At 43.7% G+C, this 15,717-nt stretch overlaps 1 protein-coding gene across 1 annotated transcript in view; it reads right to left on the reverse strand.

Annotated features, from left to right (window-relative positions):
- LOC115144760 (MOB kinase activator 2-like) overlaps positions 1-14,233 on the reverse strand; it is a 105,596-nt gene extending 91,363 nt beyond the window's left edge. The window contains exon 1 of the mRNA XM_029685809.2: positions 13,664-14,233. Coding sequence (XP_029541669.1) covers positions 13,664-13,680 — 17 coding nt within the window. The 5' untranslated portion in view covers positions 13,681-14,233. The remainder of the gene's footprint in view (positions 1-13,663) is intronic.
- Positions 14,234-15,717: the final 1,484 nt, after the last annotated feature.

Here is a 15,717-nt window from a genome sequence, read left to right on the forward strand (position 1 = left end):
AAGTTCATTAGAGTTACCAGCCTCAGAAATTGCTGCCCAAATAAATGCTTCAAGGAGTTCACATCTCAACATCAACTGTTCAGAGGAGACTGCGTGAATCAGGCCTTCATGGTCGAATTGCTGCAAAGAAACCACTACTAAAGGACACCAATAATAAGAAGAGACTTACTTGAGCCAAGAAACACAAGCAATGTACATTAGACCGGTGGAAATCTATCCCTTGGTCTGATGAGTCCAAATGAGATTTTTGGTTCCACTGCTGGTGACACTGTCTGTGATTTATTTAGAATTCAAGGAACACTTGACCAGCATGGCTACCACAGCATTCTGCTGCGTTACACCATCCCATCTGGTTTGCGCTTAGTGGGACTAACATATATTTTTTTTCAACAGGACAATGACACAACACACCTCCAGGCTGTGTAAGGGCTATTTTACAAAGAAGGAGAGAGATGGAGTACTGCATCAGATGACCTGGCCTCCACAATCACTTGACCTCAACCCAAATTAGATGATTTGAGATGACTTGGACCGCAGAGTGAAGGAAAACAAGTACTCAACATTTGTGGGAACTCATTCAAGATGGTTAGAAAAGCATTCCAGGTGAAGCTGGTTGAGAGAATGCCAAGAGTGTGCAAAGCTGTCATGAAGGCAAAGGGTTACTACCTTGAAGAATCAAAAATATATTTGGAATTGTCCAACACTTTTATGGATAGTACATGATTCCATATGTGTTATTTCATAGTTGTGATGTCTTCACTATTATTCTACAATGTAGAAAATAGTAAAAACAAAGAAAAACCCTTGAATGAGTAGGTGTCCAAACTTTTGACTGGTACTGTATATCTCTATATTTTGTATGATTTCTCTAAATAAGCATTGTTGTACAATTAAAAGGTCAAATACACTGTATTTTAACCAGTCAGCAATAATCTAATGAATTCAGGGTTTGTGGAGTTATACCTAGTTTAAATATAAGCCTTCCACAAACATCAGACCACTAATCATTTAATTAGTTTAACAAAATAGCGTAATTATTTTTTTTTTGCAATAATCACTGATCTGGCTTTCAAGTCTAGCTATGAAAATGCCCTTTTCTGTTACAAATTTAACTAGAACCATGCATAACGCACATTCACCAATAATGACTAACTTCGTGTAGCAGGCATTAGACTATATAAAATGAACACAGGTCTCATCAACAATCTCTCAAGCCCATGTGCTAGAGATTAGCTAGCTAATCTTTGTATTTCAAGTTTAGCCAACTTGGATCTATTTGCTAGCTAACGAGGTTGGAACAGTTGAATTGTTATAAAAACATCCTTTTGTCTGTATCCAACTGTTTGAACAGCATGTAACACGGAACCCAAACCGGCTGCGTGCGTGCGTCATCGTATGCCATGGTGCATACATTTTTATTTATTTCACCTTTATTTAACCAGGTAGGCTAGTTGAGAACAAGTTCTCATTTGCAACTGCGACCTGGCCAAGATAAAGCATAGCAGTGTGAACAGACAACACAGAGTTACACATGGAGTAAACAATTAACAAGTCAATAACACAGTAGAAAAAAAGGGGAGTCTATATACAATGTGTGCAAAAGGCATGAGGAGGTAGGCGAATAATTACAATATTGCAGATTAACACTGGAGTGATAAATGATCAGATGATCATGTACAGGTAGAGATATTGGTGTGCAAAAGAGCAGAAAAGTAAATAAATAAAAACTGTGGGGATGAGGTAGGTGAAAATGGGTGGGCTGTTTACCAATAGATTATGTACAGCTGCAGCGATCGGTTAGCTGCTCAGATAGCAGATGTTTGAAGTTGGTGAGGGAGATAAAAGTCTCCAACTTCAGCGATTTTTGCAAACATGTATTTCCATCGTATGCCATGGTGCATACATGTATTTTGTCCACCCACACCAAATGCGATCACGACACGCAGGTTAAAATATCAAAACAAATTCTGAACCAATTTCATTAATTTGGGGACAGGTCGAAAAGCATTAAAAATGTATGGCAATTTAGCTAGCTAGCTTGCTTGCACTTGCTAGCTAATTCGTCCTATTTAGCTAGCTTGCTGTTACTAGCTAATTTGTCCTGGGATATAAACATTGAGTTGTTATTTTACCTGAAATGCACAAGATCCTCTACTCCGACCATTAATTCACACATAAAACGGTGAACCGAATCGTTTATAATCATCTCTCCTCCTTCTAGGCATTTTTTATCTTGACTTTATATTTCGATTGCAACTTTCATAAATTCGGTGCATTACCGACCTTGTATAACCAACGACGAGATGGCAGTGGGTACCTGCTTCTATAAACCAATGAGGAGATGGGAGAGGCAGGACTTGCAGCGCGATCTGCGTCACAAATAGAACTGACTTCTATTTTAGCCCTTGGCAACGCAGACGCTCGTTAGCGAGCGCGAGCAGTGTGGGTGCAATAATTTAATAATATAGATCTCTAAATGTATTTTGCGACGTGAGCGGTGTAGTCAGCCTGTTAGCCTGTCCACTTAGTTCAGATGTTGAAATCAAGTGGCCTACCATATTTCTCAGAATGAAAATTAGTTGCCAATTCCTGATAGAATTGTTTTATTTTCTGCTTATTGAACATTTATAAAACACAGACAAGACGGCTAGTATAACATTCTTGTACACCAATGCTACACATGACCAACTGAGCATTCATTTTCCAGAATCAATGTTCATTGATACTCTCGTTTAAGTAGTGTCTGCTCTGCGCGCAACTTGAGTAGTTGAGACATAAAAGGGTATAGTTAGAAACGTTAACTTGTCCTCTATTACAGTAAAATAACGTCTCAATGTGTTTCAGTGTCCATATGACCCATTCTGTTGGACCAAACCTCAAATGCAAATAATGAGGTGAAAGCGCTTGTCAGAGAGGAAGATGTGATCTCTCAACTGTTGGCGTGAGAGGCAGGGGAAGGGCTTGGTGAACGTTTAAACCATAGAGGAAGAGGCGAAGCAAGAGGTTTCACTCCCCCTAAAATCAGTACAAAAATAAGTAAATGTGTTTCTATGCGTTTATTTTGGACCTGCTGTGAGCTTGTTGCCTGCCTTCCCGTCTTTAGGACAACAACTCCCATTGTTAGGGCGGAGACGTGCATCTAATCATTATATACAGATCTCTGGTATAAATGGGAAGGTGCACACAGCACAGAGGAGCGAAGGAGACGAGACCAAAAACACAACATGAGAACAAGCAGACAAACGCTCATAAAACAAAAACAACAAAACCTTGATTTTTGCGATACAAACATTTGGAATATCGTGTAAAAACAAATTCAAATTGATTTGATATATCGCACAGCACTACACTGGACTTCTTTTACATCGCTGACTTAATTTAACACTTACAGTGTTCATTTAACACCAGAATCAACACTATAAATGCTACACTGCAAAATCAACACTAGGTAATACTGGCCAATTTGCTGTGTATATCTTCAGCTCTAGCAGAGAACTCACTCACACTGCTGCGGTGTGTGTGTGCGCGCTAGCATGCGTGTGTGTGTGTGTGTGTGGTGTGTGAGATGGTACAGATAAAGCACAAGGGTTGAGATGAGGACATGGCTGCGAATGAGCATTGACGTCAGCTATGAAGTGTACCAGGACATTTAGATAACTTTCTATGAATACACACCATGAGTCAAATGTAAGAAGAGGTAATGCATACATAAAACAGAAACACACAAACAGGTATACAGTAGATCTACTCAAACAATACATATACAAAAGTATGTGGACACCCCTTCAAATTAGTGGATTGGACTATTTCAGCCACACCCACTGTTGACAGATGTATACAATCAAGCACAAAGCCATGCAATCCACATAGACAAACATTGGAAGTAGAATGGCCTTACTGAAGAGCTCATTGACTTTCAATGTGGCACCGTCATAGGATGCCACCTTTCCAACAAGTCAGTGCATCAGATTTCTGCCCTGCAATAGCTGCCCCAGTCAACTGTAAGTGCTGTTATTGTGAAGTGGAAACGTCTAGGAGCAACAATGGCTCAGCCACGAATAATGGTCTGGGGCTGTTTGTCATGGTTCTGGCCCCTTCGTTCCGGTGAAGGGAAATCTTAACACTACAGCATAAAATTACATTCTAGAAGATTCTGTGTTTCCAAATTTGTGGCAACAGTTTGGGGAAGGCCCTTTCTGTTTCAGCATGGCAATGTCCTTGTGCACAAAGTGAGGTCCATACAGAAATGGTTTGTTGAGATCGGTGTGGAAGAACTTGACTGGCCTGCACAGAGCCCTGACCTACAATCCATCGAACACCTTTGCCATGAATTGGAACACCAACTGCGAGCCAGGCCTAATCGGCCAACATCAGTGACCGACCTCACTAATGGTCTTGTGGCTGAATGGAAGCAAGTCTCCAGCAGTGTTCCAACATCTAGTGGAAAGCCTCCCAGAAGAGTGGAGGCTGTTATAGCAGCAAAGGGGGACCAACTCCATATTAATGCCCATGATTTTGGAATGAGATGTTTAACAAGTAGGTGTCCACATACTGGTCATGTAGTGTATTTATAAAACACACACATATACACAGACAATGAAACACACACGCACACACAACATTTGGCTGTGTAACTATGGTGTGAGTGACGATGCTTTAATAAATAACCAGACCCGGCCCTGTGCGTAATGTGAGTTTATATATAGCTCTATGAATCTCCCCTCCAGTCATTTCAGCTGCCCATTGGCCAAAGGTCATGTGACTCATCAGCAGCAGCAGCAGCATCATCATCGTCGTTATTATTAGGTGTACAGCTCGCCTCCAGAAGCACATGGTCGCCCGCTGGTTATCCAGTCTCACATGACTCCAATCTAACCACGAAGGGTAAGCATGTGCTAGCCCAGTCAGATTCCAAATCAAACCTTCAACATATGATGCCTATTCATGTGTCTGAGTTTGTGAAATATTTGATGTTATCAGGAGCATTGTTCCCATATTCTACAGAGCCTATGGAGACAAGAACTGTCTCCATGTGTGTCTGCCACAGGCTGATGTCGGTATTGGAAAATATCTAGTCTGTGTTTGAATCATTTCCATCCACTTACCTACTCAAATAAAGACAGACGCACCACTAAGTGCATCCTGCCGGGCTGTTTCACCGCCTGATAAAACAACTGCACAGTCCACAATCTCAGGGCTCTCCAGAGGGTGGTGCGGCCAGCCCAACGTATCACTGGGGGCCCACTGCCTGCCCTCCAGGACATATCCAGCACCCGGAAGTCAAAGGAAGGGAAAGAGAGACTGAAAAACAGCTTATATATCTCCAGGCCATCAGACTTAAATAGTCGCCACTAGCCAGCATCCACCCAGTACAATGCCCTGAACTTAGTAACTGTTCCTAGCCGGCATCCACCCAGAACAATGCCCTGAACTTAGTAACTGTTCCTAGCCGGCATCCACCCAGTACAATGCCCTGAACATAGTAACTGTTCCTAGCCGGCATCCACCCAGTACAATGCCCTGAACATAGTAACTGTTCCTAGCCGGCATCCACCCAGTACAATGCCCTGAACTTAGTAACTGTTCCTAGCCGGCATCCACCCAGTACAATGCCCTGAACTTAGTAACTGTTCCTAGCCGGCATCCACCCAGTACAATGCCCTGAACTTAGTAACTGTTCCTAGCCGGCTACCACCTGGTACAATGCCCTGAACTTAGTAACTGTTCCTAGCCGGCTACCACCTGGTACTCTCCCCTGCCCCTTAGGGACTGCTGCCGTATGTACACAGTAATTTAACACTGGTCACTTTAATAATGTTTACATACTGTTTTACCCACTTTATATGAATATACTGTATTCTAGTCAAGTCTCATCCTATATAAGTACTACTGTACACACCTTTCCTATTCATATACATTTACGTCCACACGGTCTATACAAGCCATCATATACATATATATTGATATTTCGGAATCTGACATTGTTCGTTCTTATATTTCTTGATATATTAATTAATATTTTGGGGATGTGTGTATTGTTTAGTTCGGTATCACTGTTGGAGCTAGAAACATAAGCATTTCGCTGCACTGATATCATCTGCAAAATGTGTACGCGACCAATACAATTTTACTTGAAAGCCATTGTTCAGGTCATGCACCCTAAAGTTAACACCACTTAGTAGTCATTTTTCTCTCTCGCTCCCTCCCTCCTGCTGGATTGGTAATGCATGAGGGATTAAACACCTATCCATTTCAAAGGGGTACATTCAGTCATGGGACCAACATACACAAGAATACACAAACACAATGACACCCCAATCATCTACCAACCTTGTGAAGGTCCGACAACAAGCCGTTGCACAATGCCTAGACGGACACACAGTGGTGGAAAAAGTACCCAATTGTCATACTTGAATAAAAGTAAAGATACCTTCATAGAAAATGACTCAAGTAAAAGTCAACCAGTAAAATACTACTTGAGTAAAAGTCTAAAAGTATTTGGTTTTAAATATACTTAAGTATCAAAAATATAAATAATTTCTAATTCTTTATACTATGCAAACCAGACAGTTCCATTTTCTTGTTTTTTAAATTTACGGATAGCCAGGGGCACGCACCCACACTTAGACATAATTTACAAACGAAGCATGTGTTTAGTGGGTCAGCCAGATCCTAGGCAGTAGGGATGACCAGGGATGTTCTCTTGATAAGTGTGTGAATTAGACCATTTTCCTGTCCTGCTAGGCATTCAAGATATAACGAGTACCTTTGGGTGTCAGGGAATATGTACGGCGTAAAAAGTACAGAATTTTCTTTATTAAATGTACTGAAGTGAAAGTAAGTAAGTTGACAAAAATATAAATAGTAAAGTACAGATACCCCAAAAACCTAATTAAGTAGTACTTAAGTATTTTTACTTAAGTACTTTACTGCACACACACACACGTTGTCTTTGATATCATCATTCCGACCACGACACACCAAAGTGACCTATTAGCTCTGGCATTTATTACTGTACCAATCAATGACCTCAGTGGACAAGCTCAGCTTTACTCACTCCAGCTTTCACCTATCAACAACTCCCATATCGTCTTATATCTATCCATTTTGTCATGGTCCTGTCAACCTTCTCTTTATCACTTCATCTCTCCCCCATTAGGGGTTCTCATATCACCCTCTTTTTCCCTCCATCATTAAGTTTTTCATCCCTCCATCATAACAACGAGAGCATCTCTAAGCTACAGGGCTGTTTTTCTAGCACCGACGGGAATATGTTGTTTCGGGAGTCATCCGATGGTATTGAGGAGTTTACCACATCAGTAAACCTACTTCATTAATAAGTGCATCGATGACATCATCCATACAGTGACCATAAGTACATATCCCAACCAGAAGCCATGGATTACAGGCAACATTCATACTGAGCAAACGGCTAGAGCTGCCGCTTTCAAGGAGCGGGACACTAACCCGGACGCTTATAAGAAATCCCACTGCGCCCGTCAATGAACCATCACACAGGTAAAGCATCAATACAGGACTAAGATCGAATTGTACTACACCGGCACTGACGCTCGTCGGATGTGGGAGGATTTGCAAACGGGGCGGCAGCGTAGCCTAGTGGTTAGAGTGTTGGACTAGTAACCGGAAGGTTGCAAGTTCAAACCCCCGAGCTGACAAGGTACAAATCTGTCGTTCTGCCCCTGAACAGGCAGTTAACCCACTGTTCCTAGGCCATCATTGAAAATAAGAATTTGTTCTTAACTGACTTGCCTAGTTAAATAAAGGTTAAAAAAAAATAAAAAATAAACTACAACGGATTACACAGGGAAATCCAGCAACGAGCTGCCCAGTAACGCAAGCTACCAGATGAGCTAAATGCCTTCTATACTCGCATCAAGGCAAGCAACACTGAACCATGCGTAGAGCACCAGCTGTTCAGGACGACTGTGTGATCACGCTCTCCGTTGCGAGTAAGACCTTTAAACAGGTTAACATTCATAAGGACGCAGGGCCAGATGGATTACCAGGACACGTACTCAGAGCATGCGCTGACCAGCTGGCAAGTGTCTTCACTGACATTTTCAACCTGACACAGTCTGTCACACCTACATGTTTCAAGCAGACCACCATAGTCCCTGTGCCTAAGAATGCCAAGGTAACCTGTCTAAATGAATCTCGCCCTGTAGCACTCACATCTGCTGCTATGCTTTGAAAGGCGGGTCATGGCTCATATCAACACCATAATCCCAGACACCCTGACACCCACTCCAATTCGCCATAATCCCAGACACTCACTCCAATTCACTTACCACCCCAACAGATCCACAGATGATGCAATCTCTATTGCACTCCACATTGCCCTTTCTCACTTGGACAAAAGGAACACCTACGTGAGAATGCTGTTCAGCATTCAACATCATAGTGCCCACAAGCTCATCACTAAGCTAAGAACCCTGGGACTGAACACCTCCCTCTGCAACTGGATCCTGGACTTCCTGACGGGGCACCCCAAGGTGGTAAGGGTAGGCAACAACACATCCGCCACGCTGATCCTCAACACGGGGGCCCCTCAGTGGGGCGTGCTTAGTTCCCTCCTGTACTCCCTGTTCACCCACGACTCCAATACCATCGTTATGTTTGCCGATGACATGATGGTGGTAGGCCTGATCACCAACGATGAAGAGACAGCATATAGGGAGGAGGTCATAGACCTGGCAGTGTGATGTCAGGACAACAACCCCTCCCTCAACGTCAGAAAGACAAAGGAGCTGATCACGGACTACAGGAAACGAAGGGCCGAGCACGCCCCCATTCACATCGATGGGGCTGAAGTGGAGTGGGTCACAGTCGTGGAGGGCACAACAACACCTCTTCCCCCTCAGGAGGCTGAAAATATTTGTCATTGGCCCTCAGATCCTCAAAAAGTTCTAAAGCTGCACCAGTGAGCATCTTGACTGGCTGCATCACCACTTGGTATGGCAACTGCTTGGCTTCCGACTGCAAGGCGCCACAGAGGGTAATACGTATGGCCCAGTAAATAACTGGGGCGGAGCTCCCTGCCATCCAGGACCTTTATACCAGACAATGTCAGAGGAAGGCCCAAAAAATGTCAAAGACTCCAGTCACCCAAGTCATAGATTGTTCTCTCTGCAACCACATGGCAAGCAGTACTGATGCACCACACCCACTGTTGACAGTGGAACCACTTTTGGTCTGGAACCAAAAGGACCCTGCTCCGCTTCAACCCCCAAGACATAAGTCTGCTAAATAGTTAGTTAAATCATTAGTTAACCAAATAGCTATCCGGACTCTCTTTTCTGACTCATCACACACGCTGCTGCTACTGTATATTATCTGTCACTTTATTCCTAGTTATATGTACATATCTACCTCAATTACCTCGTACCCCTGCACATCGACGCAGTACTGGTACCCCTTGTATATAGACAAGTTATTACCTCGTACCCCTGCACATCGACGCAGTACTGGTACTCCTTGTATATAGACAAGTTATTACCTCGTACCCCTGCACATCGACGCAGTACTGGTACCACTTGTATGTAGACAAGTTATTACCTCGTACCCCTGCACATCGACACAGTACTGGTACCACTTGTATGTAGACAAGTTATTACCTCGCACCCCTGCACATCCCAGGCCCGTCTGAAGTTTGCTAGAGAGCACTTGGATGATCCAGAAGAAGATTGGGAGAATATCATATGGTCAGATGAAACCAAAATATAACTTTTTGGTAAAAACTCAACTTGTCGTGTTTGGAGGACAAAGAATGCTGAGTTGCATCCAAAGAACGCCATACATACTGTGAAGCATGGGGGTGGAAACATCATGCTTTAGGGCTGTTTTTCTGCAAAGGGACCAGGACGACTGATCCGTGTAAAGGAAAGAATGAATGGGACCATGTATTGTGAGATTTTGAGTGAAAACCTCCTTCCATCAGCAAGGGCATTGAAACGTGGCTGGGTCTTTCAGCATGACAATGAGCCCAAACACACCGCCCGGGCAACGAAGGAGTGGCTTCGTAAGAAGCATTTCAAGGTCCTGGAGTGGCCTAGCCAGTCTCCAGATCTCAACCACATAGAAAATCTTTGGAGGGAGTTGAAAGTCTGTGTTGCCCAGCAACAGCCCCAAAACATCACTGCTCTAGAGGAGATCTGCATGGAGGAATGGGCCAAAATATCAGCAACAGTGTGTGAAAACCTTGTGAAGACTTACAGAAAAAGTTTGACCTCTGTCATTGCCAACAAAGGGTATATAACAAAAAAACTTTTGTTATTGACCAAATACTTATTTTCCACCATAATTTGCAAATAATTTCATTAAAAATCCTACAATGTGATTTTATCCCCTCATTTTGTCTGTCATAGTTGAAGTGTACCTATGATGAAAATTACTGGCCTTTCTCATCTTTTTAAGTGGGAGAACTTGCACAATTAAGTGGCTGACTAAATACTTTTTTGCCCCACTGTATGTATGTATGTATGTATGTATGTATGTATGTATGTATGTATGTATGTATGTATGTATGTATGTATGTATGTATATTTACACACACACACACACGACAGCAGCAGAATATGGGCCACATCTTCCTTTGTCCAGCTGGGCATTGTGCTTTTTGTCAAGGCCTTCATGAAGTGGGTAGATGACAGAGTCATAACTTCATTGACCTGAACAGTAGCTGATAAAAGGTACATTAGGTTAAGTTTGTGCTGTGTAGTAGACTACAATTGCTCTCTGTCTGATCCTCCCTGTCTGCAAGGCTAAACAATGCTGCACTTAAACATGAATTACAGACATATCAACCAGTTCAGGTCTGAAAGTACAAACTGAAGGGGGAAAAAACAGTCTGAAGGCAGAGAGGGAAAGGCAAAGAGAGAGAGGCAGAGGATATGGAGAAAGATCATATTTATCAGTCTGAAGGCAGAGAGGGAAAGGCAAAGAGAGAGAGGCAGAGGATATGGAGAAAGATCATATTTATCAGTCTGAAGGCAGAGAGGGAAAGGCAAAGAGAGAGAGGCAGAGGATATGGAGAAAGATCATATTTATCAGTATGAAGGCAGAGAGGGAAAGGCAAAGAGAGAGAGGCAGAGGATATGGAGAAAGATCATATTTATCAGTATGAAGGCAGAGAGGGAAAGGCAAAGAGAGAGAGGCAGAGGATATGGAGAAAGATCATATTTATCAGTCTGAAGGCAGAGAGGGAGAGGCAAAGAGAGAGAGGCAGAGGATATGGAGAAAGATCATATTTATCAGTATGAAGGCAGAGAGGGAAAGGCAAAGAGAGAGAGGCAGAGGATATAGAGAAAGATCATATTTATCAGTCTGAAGGCAGAGAGGGAAAGGCAAAGAGAGAGAGGCAGAGGATATGGAGAAAGATCATATTTATCAGTCTGAAGGCAGAGAGGGAAAGGCAAAGAGAGAGAGGCAGAGGATATGGAGAAAGATCATATTTATCAGTCTGAAGGCAGAGAGGGAAAGGCAAAGAGAGAGAGGCAGAGGATATGGAGAAAGATCATATTTATCAGTCTGAAGGCAGAGAGGGAAAGGCAAAGAGAGAGAGGCAGAGGATATGGAGAAAGATCATATTTATCAGTCTGAAGGCAGAGAGGGAAAGGCAAAGAGAGAGAGGCAGAGGATATGGAGAAAGATCATATTTATCAGTCTGAAGGCAGAGAGGGAAAGGCAAAGAGAGAGAGGCAGAGGATATGGAGAAAGATCATATTTATCAGTATGAAGGCAGAGAGGGAGAGGCAAAGAGAGAGAGGCAGAGGATATGGAGAAAGATCATATTTATCAGTCTGAAGGCAGAGAGGGAAAGGCAAAGAGAGAGGCAGAGGATATGGAGAAAGATAATATTTATTTTTCACAGATGAAAAATGAGAACATGAGACCTGTCAACACCACCACATCAACCAGAAGTCAGACAACGAATGCCAGAAAAAAACGATTTGTTGTAGCTGGTGCCTGGTTCATATTTTGGCAGCGGTTCCAATGAGGCCATGATTACATTGTTGTTACCTCTTCAGCCAGAATGTCATGTTGAGGAGAACCAGCCAAACAGCAGGCCTCCACCCCTTCCTCTACCCTCCCTCACACTGACGGCGGCACACCTTTCAATGGGGACTTAAATCCTGCCGTGACACCGCTGCCGGGCAGACAAAGGAAGTGCTATGTTCTGTCACTGTGTTATGTTCTGTCACTGTGTTATGTTCTGTCACTGTGTTGTGTTTTAGATCCTTGCTGGGAGATGATATCAGTGCTGGCCCAGGAGCACACAGACAGAGACAGACAAAGACAGACAGAGACAGACAGGAGATGTGTGTCTTTATGAAGAAGGAGCATTGATCTCTCCATAAGCACACACACGGACACACAAATAACAGACAGATAGGCCTAATCTTTCAAGTGTGCTTAGATATGTCATCTGACAATACAGAGGTATCTTCTATACAGTATCAAGCAACAAATGACTGAAATAATATCATAACAAAATACAGCAGGGTAAACATTAGAAAACACACTGCAAAGTGTGTATACCGCCGTATACTCCTTGAGTGAGTTCACAAACAGGCAAATCTGTCTATCTGCTAATTATTTGTATGTCCTGGGCTTATCATGCCAATGCAAAGTTGTCGATTACATTTTCATTACTCTCCTCTCTTTGCACGCAAATATGAATTAAGACTCTACCCATGCCTGATTCGCCGGAGTTTGCATTGTAAATAGTGTGCAACTAAGTCATGAAACAAATCTGTGGTCAATAAACAAAACTAAGGCAAATGAGAGAATACACTTGTCTTGCAATGTCTCACATGTCATGATGGAAAAACTGGAATTGGATTTTCAGATTTAGGACTCCTAAAACGGAAGTGTCAAACAAAAATAAAGTGACAGGTCAGCATCGCATACGCGGCTCGAAAGGTGTCAACTCGCATGATGTCACCACCAAAACCACACACTTGCATTTCAACACAATTGATCTGCACAAACTACACTGTGATGATAACCTCTGAAATGAAAATCTGCTACATTGTAGATATAACATGTATTTTAGACTCGAAAAAGTATCATCATCCGCAGAAGTCACCGGGCCTGTGTGCTGTCAGCCAGCTAGCCCTCCAGCTAGCTTGTTAGCTGTCCAATTTACAGTAAATACCAAGCCAACGTAGCGTAGCTAACTGTATAAATAGCCAATAAACTAGCTAGCTACTTGAAACCTGTTCCAAATGTTAATCAAACAACGCACCTTGCGAGGGAAATAACGTTACACAGAACACGGCTAGGTTGCTAGCTAAATAAATCTGCCTAAAAATAAACTAGTGTGTAACAATACATTTTCAGGACCTAATCTGGGCCGCTGGTTGTGCTACACAGGCCACGGGATGCTCCGCCCGCAGGTTAACGTTACCGTTGTTTCCTAAAAATGAGACGATTGCATAATGATCTCTACTTGGCAAGCTAACTAGCCATCTAGAGGAAAGTGCACTAATTTTCACAGGTAGTCTTGTTCATAGTACATGTTCTGATACAGTAAACCTCTGATTTGTTGTCAAATATCACCGGCCACAAAAATGGATTATTAACTGGTAACGTTAGCTATGTGCTGTCAACGTGACAGCTGGAAAGCGGTAGCTGTACTCACCCCATTAACCAATCCATGGTGAATGCTTGTATCTAGGAACAAATCCACCAGCAAGGGTTGGAGGCGACCCCTTACTTTATCCGGCCAACCCTCGCTTCACCACCTGGTCCCGACCCGTCTCTCTCCGTGGATCGGTGTCTCTCGGTCCCTAATTTGGTCGTCAATTGTCAAAAACGTATCGCTGGTGTCCTTGTTTTGAACCTGAGCTTAGATAACAACAAGAACATGAACAACTATCTCGTTAGTTCGAGACGAGGTGCTGCGCCGAGGGCGAGCGAGAGGAGCGCAGCATTGAGTGACTTTGAGCTCGGAGACGAGTGGAGGAGAGCGGGCAACGGTCTCGGTCCACTTTCCGGTCAGCGAGGTATCTCGTAGCTTCGGTTTTTATGTCGCCGTCCGCTAGCGTACCCAATGTCATTCGCCGATTGAATGAACCAAATCTTGTCTCGGGACGCCGCTTGTCTAGCTAGCTAGCTACACTCTGTCATGAATGCTAAATTGCAGGAAAATTACTATGCAGCTCAAACCGCTAGCTACAGCGGTCTTCAGCTGCTGCTGCGAACGAAATCCGGAAGTAAACACAGATCCGACCAACCCCCTCCAATGCGTGTGCGTTGTGTTTCGTCACAACCAATGAAAATAGATGGGATATGTAGTTCAAAGAAGACCCATCTTCCTTAAAATTACCTTTCAGTTATGCATGCAACAAAATAAATCGAATGTAGCTTTATTAGTATGGCATATCAACAACTGTATTTCATGCAGTCATCCCATTCATTGCAGCTAATTAGGAGGTATTGCATTATGCATTGTTCATGTGTGACAATTGGCACTTTTTTGTGATGCATCAGGGATATTCAACTCTTAAACTATGGACTGGAGCCTGGTATCCCATGTCTAAATCAGTCTCTGATTAGAGGGAAGTAAATGAAAAAGAAAGTGGAACTGGCTTCATGGTCAAGAGTTCAATATGAGGTTGATACATGATATATCCACAACGTTGCACTGACAAAGACTTATATTATTGTTGTTAACTAGGTACAGATTTGATTTGAATCTGGGTTGTGTGCCACAAGACTGTTCGTCCATTGAGCTGAAGCCTAGAAAAGTACTCATATCTTCCTTGGCCTCTCTTTTTATATTTGTCTCTGTTCTCTTCCAGTCTCCCTCTATCAGAGGATGGAGCATTAGTCTAAAACACGACAGCCTGGAAGGAGAGGATCAATGTGTACTCTGCACTACTAAAATGACTGGTTGTCTTAATCTCCCTCTCTCTCTGTCTCTCTCTCGCCCTGTCTCTCTCTCTCTCTCTCTCTCTCTCCCCCTCTCTCTCTCTCTCTCGTTCTCTCCCTCCCTCTCTCTCCCTCCCTCTCTCCCCTCCCTGTCTCTCCCCCTCTCTCTCTCACTCTCTCACTCCCTCCCTCTCTGTCGCTGTCTATGTCAATCTCTCTCTCCCTCACTCTCTCTCCCTGTCTCTCATTCTCTCCCTCCCTCTTTCTCTCTCCCCCTCCACCCACCCACCTCTCTCTCTCTCTCTCTCCCCCTCCACCCACCCACCTCTCTCTCTCTCTCTCTCCCTCTCTGTCTCTTGCTCTCCCTCCCGATCTCTCTCTATCTGTCTCTCACTCTCTCCTTCCTTCCTTCCTTCCTTCCTTCCTTCCTTCCTTCCTTCCTTCCTTCCTTCCTTCCTTCCTTCCTTCCATCCCTCTCTGTCTCCCGCTCTCTCCTTCCATGCCCCTCTCTCTCTCAGGCTCATGCTCCCCCCCCTCTCTCTCTATCTCAGTCTCTCTCTCTCGCTCTCTCCTTCCATGCCCCTCTCTCAGGCTCACGCTCTCTAGCTCTCTCTCTCTCCCTCCCTCTCTGTCTCTCGCTCTCTCTCTCTCGCTCACGCTCTCACTCTCTCTCTCTCTCTCTCTCCCTCTCTCCTTCCATACCCCTCTTTCTCTCAGGCTCACGCTCTCTCTCTCTCAGGCTCACGCTCTCTCTCTCTGTGCCTCTCGCTCTCTCCTTCCATGCCCCTCTCTCTCTCAGGCTCACGCTCTCTCTCTCTCTCC

The sequence above is a fragment of the Oncorhynchus nerka genome, linkage group LG17 (genome assembly GCF_034236695.1).
Source record: "Oncorhynchus nerka isolate Pitt River linkage group LG17, Oner_Uvic_2.0, whole genome shotgun sequence".
NCBI classification, from domain to species: domain Eukaryota; kingdom Metazoa; phylum Chordata; class Actinopteri; order Salmoniformes; family Salmonidae; genus Oncorhynchus; species Oncorhynchus nerka.